We start from the raw sequence: 9,893 nt of genomic DNA on the forward strand, positions 1-9,893 counted from the left end.
TAAGAACAGATACTGTTATGAAATAATATATTTGTGCAACCAAATTAATTTAACTTAAATTATTCCTGGAACTGAATTAGGGATGCAAAGAACACAGGCCAAAGAGATTGAGTAAATATAAAACTTGCCTGTGAGATTTGGTTCAAAAATCTCAATGTCCTTCCTCTAAGTGTTTCTAGAAATCCTTCAGTTTTGTCCCACATTTCTCTCTACGTTTCTTGTTTCCAGTATGCCGTGAATAAGATTTTGAAAGCCCTAGGCAGATGCTCATTACATATATTTATAGGTTTTCACAAAACCCTAATCCATGTCTAATTCGGCCCATAAACAAACCTAGGATATACAATGTCGGCTGCCTATGAAAACTATAAACCCCATGAAAATATATTCACGTTGCCAACTAACTAAAACCAACTAAATGTAATTTAACTAATCTAATTAAATTTAATTTTAACTTAACACAACTAAATCCATAAGTAAGACAATTAAATAAATTAACTCAATTACATGCAAGTAACCTAAACCAGTAATCACATGCAACAATTAAATCCGTCACCAATCCAATTAAATTAAAGCAAAACAAATTTATTAAACAATTAAAGACAAAATAAAAACTCAATTAATAAAGTCAAATAATACAAACAATTCAAGTAAGTCAAATAAGTCAATAAAGAATTTAAAATTTTAATTAAAATAATAAATTAAATACCAAGACTATCCTTTTGAAATTAGGAGTATTACAAAACCTCAAAATGAGGTTTAAATAAGGGTTAAGTGCAAAAAAAACCCTTCATAATATATAAAATGTGTAATTAATTCTTTACTGTTTTAAAAATTCCCCTACATTTTACAATTTGTGCAAATAAGGACATTAGGTCAATTTAGCCATTGAAATGTCTAAAATATCCGAATAACAAATTTTTAAAAATATATAATAATAAAAATAAAATTTTCTTTTCTTTTTTTTTATTTTATTTTTATTTTTATTTTTATTTGAAAGGTCTCTCTTTCCGGCCACTTTCATAGTTTTATTAGTACTTGGAGAATAAGTTTGTTGTTTGTTTTTATTAAACGAGTGCTATTTGGAGAATTTATAGAAATTACCAAAGAAGTTCAGTAATTCACCTGTAAATATTAGAGTTTCTCAAATACTATAATATAAAGTGATTAAAAATTAAATATTATCTTCCCTGTTAATATTCAAGATTCTTTTATCATTTATTCTTCCATCCATAATAGATTATGTTTTAACTAATTATATAGATTTGGGTTAATAACGGCGAAAATGGTGATAAGTACTACTCACCAAAAGATGGATAAAAAATAAAAGTGAATTTTTTTTATATAAAAATAAGGTGTTTTGTCTTAAGCTAGTTATTTATATAGAAATGGTTCTCTTCATATTATTTATTTATTTTTTGTTTTTATCGATCTATGATCAATAGGATGGGGCCACCACACCTCCTCCTCAAGTGTATTCACATGTGAGTTTGTCTAGAACAATTATTTAGTAGTTAATACATTGATTTAATTTTACTTTCTAATAGAGTAGGTGATGCTGGGTCAATGCTCATCCCATAATAAAGTTGTAAATCACTTTCCTATTACCCACTTGTGAATAAACAAACCTCATGCCTACACCTCAATTTCAATTTCATGAACAACTAAGTCAACATTTAATATTGACGTTATTAAATTTATTATTCATCCATGATTTCACACATAAACCATTTTTATTTTATATAACATCTAAATAAAATAGTAACAACATAATATCATTTTGAAGCTATTCTTAAAGTCACTGTCTCATGGTTTTGTTCATCATGGTGGGACCTCAAGTCTATTCTTTTATGAATTTATTTAGGACAATTATTTGCCGGCCAATACATTGATTTGACTATAATAGGTGATGCTGGTCAATGCTCATCCCTTAATCAAAGCGAGGCCAATTGTGAATAAACAAACCTCGAAGAGGTTTAATTAATAAGTGATACTTTGTCCAATCATTTAAGGATTTTTTCAAAATGAGATGAAAATGTGATTCTCACTTTTCAATTGCCAATATTTAAGGTTTATGATCTGGCAGAAAGGGATTGATGAATCCTAAGAGTTGACTTGTGTGATAACTTACTTGAACTTAGTGTCTCATAAAATATCATGTAAAACAATTCATTGAGATCAGGTCGCATATAAAAATTTGACTTTTATCCAACCCGTATGAAGGGACACTTTGCATGGTATTCCAGAAATTTAATAGGACAAAGTACTGGTAGCCCAGTTACTTGAACAACAAAGAGATTGGTGCCCTCCATCAACTACTTGACATAACCATCTTCAATCTATCTTTTGCTAACCTTCAAATCTAGTTAATTTACCTCTGTATTATTTTGTAAGCCATTGGAAAGATTGTCATATCTGTCCGAGTTGGAAAATTTTGTTGATTTTATCCCTTGAGATGGAATTACACTAAGCTGGAAAGATTTTTGAGGCCTTGGAAAATTAGAATCATTGAGAAGTTTGGATAATATCTCTGCATATAAATAAGCTGTCTAAGCTTAACATGCTTCAAACAGTTTGCATCTTTGCCATTATTTGGAGATGAGTGAGTCCAAAAACCTTGGACAAGGACACATCTGTCAGATTTGAAGAAGTTAAAAACAGTAGTTTTATTAGTTTTGGCCTGAACTTTATGAGATTTGGACCAAATTGGAATATTTAGGTCGTTATTTCAGCCTCATCTTTTTCCAAAAAAAAAAAAATCCTACATCTCTCTCCTCTTGCATATTGGGGGAATATTTCGCACAAAAAATGAATATTTTTTTGCCGTGGAATTAAGATGGACGAAAATATGATTGCAAAACATATAACTTTTACTGAGCGAAAACGTGAGGTTAAAAGAGAAACATAGACCATCGTGACTTGTTTAAGATAAGAATAAAGAGGAGAGAGGGAGGATCTTTTTTGAAAAAGATGAAAAAGAAAATTCATTAAAAATTTTATACTTAAATGTATATATTGAAGTACAGAAGATGTATATATGACACGAAGATGCCTATAAGGCATGGATAAGTCTAATTGACATGAAAAATGCTTATAAAGCATGAAGTACCTCATCATGAAATTATAGAAGGTATATACTCGAATCAAGAAAGAAAGTAGGAATATAATACCTACAAAGCTTGAAGATGATATTAAAGAAATTAAACCGAAATTGTCACACACACACACATATATATATATATATAATGCTGATATGGCCACTGGCTGGGTCTAGATTTTTGAGTTTTGGATAGGAAAAAAAGCAAGAGAAAGTCTTTTGCATTAGATGTAATTATTGTAGATGGGTTGGTAGTGAATCTTGTAATTAAATGTTTAGCTTTATTAATAGTTAGAGAATAAGTTTGTGATTTGTTTTTATTAGTAGACTATTAAACTTGCACTTTGGCATATATAGAATCACCGACGTTTGATGCTAATAAAGATAGTCTGCATTTCAATTATTCTATTTATTAAATAATATAAATTGGTTGGGATGAGCCATAAATTTTAAATTTGTTTTAATTTATAATTGATTTAACTTACTGCATAAACTAATTAAAATTATTGTGTTTGTTTTAATTTATAATTGATATATTGTCCTGTTGACTTGACTGGGAAAGTTAATTTGGTTGTATGGTTGTGTTCCTATCATTTTCCAATTCCAGCTAGAGAATTTGCAGATCCATTTCCCAAACGTCATCGATCGATCGAGAGAGATTTGCAAATCTAATTTGGGTGTATGGGTTGTGTTCCTATCATTTTCCAATTCCAGCTAGAGAATTTGCAGATCCCTTTCCCAAACATCATCGATCGATCGAGAGAGATTTGCCAACCTAATTTGGGTGTTTGAATGTCTCAATTTGCAGATCCAAAGGCCAAACACTGAAGTGTGCTAGAGAGATTTGAGTTTGGTATCACAGGGGGTTGGTAATACTCGTACAAGATTTATTCCATAATATTTTTTCTTATCGATCGGGCAGAAAACAAAGATGACGATTATATCTGAAATGGACGGTGAGGCTGCAGATCCAAGTATTTGAAAAAATTCTCTCTCTCTATTGAGTTGCTTTAGGTGATAAATATGGACCACAAAATGGCGGTTGATATTGTCAGGTTCACAGTGTCTTCATTTGTTTTAATTACGTGCCTGTTGAAGCTTACAACAAATTATGCAGAAGGATTTAAGGAGCACTCACGAGCTCAGTACTATATTTTTATCATCGGCATTTACATTTGGGAGGCCATTCTTGTTATAATACCTTCTACTAGAATCTTCCCAAGAATACGAAGGCAGTTCACAGCTGAAATGGAGTCTGATGCTTCAGCCACGTCCGTTCCTGTTCCAGGAGGCGAATACGAAGTGTTTTTGAGTTTTAGAGGTCCAGACACTCGCTGCACATTCACAGATATTCTATATACCTATCTCATTGACGCAGGTGTTCGCACCTTTCGGGATGACAATGAGCTTCGCAAAGGAGAAGAGATCGGCCCTGAGCTCCTCGAAGCAATCAGGGAGTCCAGTATCTCCATCCCCATCTTCTCCAACAACTATGCTTCCAGTAAATGGTGCCTCCGCGAGCTGGCTCAGATGGTGGATTGCAAGAGAAGCAATGGACAATTGATTCTGCCAATCTTCTACGATGTTGAACCATCGGATGTGAGGCATCAATCTGGGAGTTACGAGGAAGCCTTTCGCAAGCACGAGAGCTGTTTTGATGAATGCACTGTTATGAAATGGAAGGAGGCACTCAAACAGGTTGGAGAACTCAAGGGTTGGCAAGTCAACAAAGAAGCTGATGGGTATGTTAATCCCTTCCGTATGTTAAATTCTTTGCATGTCTTTATAGGAACTTTATAATAGCATTGGAATCCAATAAATGATCAACCATTTTAATACTATCAAATTAGAGGGACAAACACAAAATTATACTAAGAAGAAAAACAACATAATAATTGTTGGATTCGTGAGTCAACTACTCGTCCCTAAGTTAGAACACATCAGTCATTATTTTAGCTGCTTGTTTACGTCTCGGTCACTAATTATTTTTCATTTTCATCATGACATTAATCAGGCATCAAGGGGAATTAGTAAAAACGATTGTTCAAACAGTGTCGTTGAACCTGAAGAAAAAATGCATGGTTACATTTGACAACTTAGTTATGATGGATGATCATCTGAATGAAATGATGAGATTATTAAATGTTGGTTCAAATGATGTAAGGATTGTTGGTATCCATGGCATGGGTGGTATTGGCAAAACAACTATTGCCAAGTCCATCTACGACAAGCTCCTCCAAGACTTCGAACATTGTTGTAGCTTCCTTGCAGATGTTCGGGAAAATGTCAAACAATACAAAGATAAAGGTATTGTTGATTTGCAGAACCAGCTTCTCAATGACACTCTTAAACCGCCCCCTCCCATTACTAATGTTAACGGTGGAATCAACACTATCAAACGTCGATTTCTCAATAAGAAAGTTTTCATTGTTCTTGACGATGTGGATGAAAAGTCTCAATTTGATTGGCTTGTGGGAAATCGTGATTGGTTTGGTCCGGGAACTAGGATCATAGTTACAACTAGAAACAAGCATGTTTTAAATATTCTTGAAGTGGATGAGACTTACGAACCTCCATTCATGAGCCCAGACCAATCTCTTCAACTTCTCAGCATTCATGCTTTTCGGAAAAAGTTTCCTCCAATGGACTTTGTTAGTATCTCTAGAGAGGTGGTATCAGTTACTGCAGGGCTTCCTCTAGCTCTTGAGGTTATAGGTTCATTTCTATCTGACAAGCCAAAAACAGTATGGGAAGATACATCGAAAAAGTTGAAGAAAATACCAAATGATGAAGTTATGGAAAAATTGAGAGTAAGTTATGATGTATTAACCCATGAGCAAAAACAGATATTTCTTGATATTGCATGTTTTTTTATTGGGATGGATAAAACATATCCATTTTACATGTGGGATGACTGCCGTTATTTTCCGGAGACAGAAATTAATGTCCTTTGTCTCATGTCTCTAGTAAAACTTGAAAATGATAATGTATTGAGAATGCATGATCAAGTAAGAGATCTTGGTAGGGAAATCATCTGTCAAGAAGATTTTGATAATCCAGAACTGCGTAACAGGTTGTGGATTCGAAAAGAAGCCTAGGCTGTATTTGAGGAATGCATGGTAATAATTTACAGCACTAAATTTTTTTCATTGATTAATGTTTTCTTAAGTCTCTTTCATGTCATCTAATAATACACATGCTCTAAATAATATTCATGGTAGCATCCACATGGGTTCCAATTATGGAGCTAAGTTGTTGACCAACCTAAATTTGCCAGCATCATCTATGATGGGCTTGGACAATTGTCAGCTTGGATTTAAATTGAAAATGGAACTCAATTTAAATTATTTAAAGTTGTGAGGTGAGTATTTATCTAATAAAAAATCAAAATCAAAATCAAAAGTTTTAACTCATCTCATTCTCGTCCGACCAAAACTATCATTTTCTTTTTTGGGGGTTAAGAAAAGAATTTTGATGTTCTTGTTACTACCTAGTACACTTGGTTACAACGGAAAGTAGGCATGTTGTACATTTAGATTGGTGTAGCATTTGTAATTAAGTTGTAGGCTACAATGTCATGCATGATCTTTCAATTATTTCAAGTTATTTAGAATTGTTATAAATGAAAAAAGAATAAAAATAAAAAATGAAGAAGAATTTGAAGAAGAAGAAGAAAGTAAAAAAGGAGTTCTGAATGTTTGAATCAATCAACCTGAATCTAACCCAATCTTAACTCAAAAAAATGACCTTTTATATATATATATATATAAAAGCAAAAATTATCTGTAAACACCAATAACTGTTTCTAAGAAGTCATTAAAAATGGGTATTTTTTTAAAAAATAAGAATAATAATTGATATCTAATATTAATATTTCCTTTTTTTAGCATGGGGCAAATCGTTTCTTTTATTTGTTTACTTATTTTTATGGTTTTTTCATTGACAGATAACTGAAAAGGTCCAACTCCTAAATCTTAATGCTGCTGGAAAGACGTGTGACCATGACAAATTCGCGGAACGATCTAAACTGCGGTATCTCCAAATAAATGAAGCTGAAGTTGTTGCTGGGGATTTCAAGCATCGCTTGTTAAACTTAAGATGGCTTCGTTGGCAAAATTCCCCTTTGCATTTTGAAGCAACCAATTTTCATATGAAGAAACTAGTCATACTTGATCTAAGCTATAGTACGATCCCAGAGAACTGGAAGGGTTGGAGTCAAATTAAGGTATATTCTACATACATTTTAAAATCTTTAGTCTCATAATCTCGGTTCCTTTTTCGTCTCCCATTACATACATACATACATACATACATATTGGAGCATATGTATGATTGTTTCTATATTTTTATGTATCTTGTTAACAGATGGCAAGTAACTTAAAAGTGCTTGACATTTCATACACTAAAATACGGGAGCTACCTGATGAAATTAGAATGTTAAAGAAGCTGGAAATTATAGATGCACATCGTTCTAGATTGAGAGGTAACATTCCAAGTTTTTCCCATTCAGAGAAAAAAAAAAAAAAAAAAAAAAAAAAAAAAAAAAAAACCAACAACATTCCAAGTTGCATTGGGAGATTATGATGTTTGCGATACTTAAGCAGCTTTTATTCTACAGGAATTCGAAGCCTACCAACAAGCATTCATACCCTTGACTTAGGAAATTGCGATGATCTGGAAGCACTGCCAGAGCTTCCCTCAAGTTTACAAGTTCTGCGTGTAGAGTTGCGGAGATTGCATGTTACCCCTAATCTTGCAAATCTGCTTAATCTGCAAGTCCTGCGGTGTTATGAGATTGCTGACAACATGAATCAGATAATTTCCAGTGATATTGTTAAATTATCCAAATTGCAGAGGTTGGACTTTGGATGTAGCAACATTATGACCCTACCGAAAGAGATTGATGCCCTTTCTCAGCTCAAATTCCTCTATCTACGATCATGCTGTAAACTTCAATGTATATTGGGTTTACCTCCCAATCTGTTTGGATTATGTATTGATCGTGTTCTGTCATTGCAAATACTACCAGATCTGTCAAATCTGAAGCTCTTGTCGAAATTGGAGCTTTATGGGTGCCAGAAGTTGACAAAGATTCAAGGGCTTGGGAAACTACAATCATTGATGAGTTTGAGAATAGAACATTGCATTAAACTGATAGGGATTGAAGGACTTGGAAATCTAGAATTGCTGGAAAGTTTGAGAATATATGGTTGCGATAAACTGACAGAAATTCAAGGACTTGGAAATCTAGTATCGCTGGCAAGTTTTTGTATGCATTGGTGCTGCAAAATAGTTGAACTTGATCTGCTCGAATGTTCGGCACCTCTAGCATCCTCGGAGATGAGTGAGTACAAACACCCTGAAAATAAACTAGATCGGTCCAACTTAAACAAGTTAAAAAGATTTCAAGTTGCTTATTGCAGGAATCTCAATAAGATTGAAGGACTACATATATTGGTATCATTGGAATATTTGAATTTGTCGTATTGCTCATCCATGATAAGAATGCCGAATCTATCAAACTTGCAAATGTTGAGACACTTGCTGCTCCGTGAGTGCACGAACTTACGTGAGATTGAGGGCCTTGAGGCTTTGGAAGCCTTGGAGGAACTGGACATCAGGGGGTGCTCATCGCTGGAAGAAGTACCGCATCTGCCAAACACATATTATTTCTGATTAAGATTATGATGAAGATTCTGATGATTATGATGAAGATTTCCATTGAGCTTGGTTTGGTTCCCCTTCTTGTTCTACAGATTGTATGCAGTACCATGTTTTTCCGGTGCTCAAAGTATTCCATCATTGTGGCTTTCCTTTCCTTGATTACTTGCTCATTGTCTTTTCTTTTTGTTTATCAATTCAGGTTCATATAGGAAACTAGGTGGAGTAATAAACATTGGTGAAAGCATAGTATCAAAAGAATACTCTTAGTAAATGCTCTCTCATGAGTGAACAATATTAGGCCTCTGGAAGATCCCGCTATGAGGTCCGGAAACAATACATAGAGATAAGTGAATGACAATATGTTTGTTTCTTATCCTCTTCTCCTCATTGTTTTCAGTACTCTATTGGTCTGTCCCTGTTCATATATATAATGGCTTTGCTTCCATAGAGGTGAGAGAAGTGAGCTTCTTTCTTGTATTGCAGAACAGAAATTAAGGGAGTCTGAAGCAGGTTTAATTACTAATTTGCACTCATCATCCATGTTCCTCTTTTGCTCAACTTAAATCTTATTTGTAACTTCACTTTTATCATATCTCCAGACAATTAAGTGAGGACGTACAAAAAGAGGTATAAGGTGAATCCACAAGCATTATGAAAGAAATGGTAGCTTACATTATGGAACACAGGGATGGCTACAAGCTTGTCAAAAGGGTTGTGAAGAATAATTTTTAGATGTTTACTTAGATTAGACAGAGAGGTTTGATGTATAAAAATAACTAAATAACTATAAAAATAAATGAATAACTATTGTACGTAGTTAGACAGAGAGGTTTTATGCATCACTTTTTGATTAATTAAATTCGTACATTTTCCTCATGTTCATTCCATTCATTAAAGCAAAAAGCCAAGTTTATTCTGAAATAGTCAGATCTGCTAAGTTTGTGAAGAGTATATATTCAATCCAATACATCGTATCACAACATCTAATCTTGCCATGCACATGGCTTTTTAGCTCATTCATTCACTCTATATCTATCTTGTATTTAAAGAGCCCACTTTCAACGACGATGTATTACAATAGTCACCGTAAACAATCCATAAAGAGAATACCAATAGAGAATATATTTTATTT

General features: G+C 33.4%; 2 protein-coding genes across 2 annotated transcripts; both read left to right on the forward strand.

The window, feature by feature from the left end:
- The first annotated feature begins 3,743 nt into the window (after positions 1-3,743).
- On the forward strand, positions 3,744-6,195 carry LOC132281161 (disease resistance protein L6-like). The gene is made up of 2 exons (XM_059782892.1): positions 3,744-4,839; positions 5,112-6,195. Exons 1-2 carry the CDS (start codon positions 4,121-4,123, stop codon positions 6,193-6,195), a joined length of 1,803 nt encoding a protein of 600 aa, XP_059638875.1. The 5' UTR covers positions 3,744-4,120.
- On the forward strand, positions 4,838-9,068 carry LOC132286568 (uncharacterized). Its single transcript, XM_059788919.1, has 3 exons — positions 4,838-7,322; positions 7,463-7,580; positions 7,716-9,068. Exons 1-3 carry the CDS (start codon positions 7,248-7,250, stop codon positions 8,771-8,773), a joined length of 1,251 nt encoding a protein of 416 aa, XP_059644902.1. The 5' UTR covers positions 4,838-7,247; the 3' UTR covers positions 8,774-9,068.
- Positions 9,069-9,893: the final 825 nt, after the last annotated feature.

Source organism: Cornus florida, unplaced genomic scaffold (assembly GCF_030987335.1).
Source record: "Cornus florida cultivar Cherokee Brave unplaced genomic scaffold, ASM3098733v1 CherokeeBrave_3.0.0_Hap2_Chr11, whole genome shotgun sequence".
Lineage (NCBI taxonomy): Eukaryota > Viridiplantae > Streptophyta > Magnoliopsida > Cornales > Cornaceae > Cornus > Cornus florida.

Bases quoted from the DNA above. Each gene is read 5' to 3' on its own strand.
- LOC132281161 (XM_059782892.1), top strand. From the start codon at position 4,121: ATGGACCACAAAATGGCGGTTGATATTGTCAGGTTCACAGTGTCTTCA. The intron at 4,840-5,111 runs GTATGTTAATCC...GACATTAATCAG, and splicing joins GTCAACAAAGAAGCTGATGG to GCATCAAGGGGAATTAGTAA.
- LOC132286568 (XM_059788919.1), top strand. From the start codon at position 7,248: ATGAAGAAACTAGTCATACTTGATCTAAGCTATAGTACGATCCCAGAG. The intron at 7,323-7,462 runs GTATATTCTACA...TCTTGTTAACAG, and splicing joins AGGGTTGGAGTCAAATTAAG to ATGGCAAGTAACTTAAAAGT. The intron at 7,581-7,715 runs GTAACATTCCAA...TTTATTCTACAG, and splicing joins ACATCGTTCTAGATTGAGAG to GAATTCGAAGCCTACCAACA.